The sequence below is a fragment of the Antrostomus carolinensis genome, unplaced genomic scaffold (genome assembly GCF_000700745.2).
Source record: "Antrostomus carolinensis isolate BGI_N321 unplaced genomic scaffold, ASM70074v2 scaffold26930, whole genome shotgun sequence".
Lineage (NCBI taxonomy): Eukaryota > Metazoa > Chordata > Aves > Caprimulgiformes > Caprimulgidae > Antrostomus > Antrostomus carolinensis.
In genome coordinates, this window is record NW_010289577.1 from 21,654 (window position 1) to 22,218 (window position 565).

At 63.5% G+C, this 565-nt stretch overlaps 1 protein-coding gene across 1 annotated transcript in view; it reads left to right on the forward strand.

Annotated features, from left to right (window-relative positions):
• The window catches only part of ATP8B3 (ATPase phospholipid transporting 8B3), an 18,686-nt gene extending 18,308 nt beyond the window's left edge, over positions 1 to 378 (forward strand). The window contains exon 25 of the mRNA XM_029085728.1: positions 142 to 378. Coding sequence (XP_028941561.1) covers positions 142 to 378 — 237 coding nt within the window. The remainder of the gene's footprint in view (positions 1 to 141) is intronic.
• Positions 379 to 565: the final 187 nt, after the last annotated feature.

The window sequence follows — 565 nt, forward strand, 5'->3', positions numbered from 1 at the left end:
GATCAGCTCAGGTCATGGTGGAGCTGGGAGCCGAACAGTGTCTCAGTGGAGGGTGCCCCTGCTCTCCCTGCATGTCCCCACCTTGGGGTGAGGGCTTGCCTGGGAGGTGACCACAGCCCTAATTTTCTCATCTCCTTGCAGAAGATCCACCTGAAGGCCAGGCAGGAGCCGGAACCCTCGGTGGAGCTGCGTGCCCACATCCCTCGCGGCTCCTTCCACCACCGCTCCAGCTACGCCTTCTCCCACCAGGAGGGCTACGCTGGTCTCATCACCCGCGGGGACAGTCTGCGTGCTGGGGGCACCCGCTGCACCACCCAGGGTCTCCTACACCCAGAGACCACCCTGGCTTTGTCCTCCCTCCCCAGCCCTTCAGCGTAGCTGCCCTGGCCCCGCATCAACCTCCCACCACGCTGGGACAGGGGAGGTGCCGTCAAGGTGCAGAACTGGCCTGCTCCCTCCTTTTATGGGCATTTTTTTTAATCTTCTTTGGATGGGTTTGAAGCGTGGGCAGGTCCCGTGGCTGCAGAGGGGTTGGCCCAGCCTGGGGGGTGTCCTGCCAGCAGCT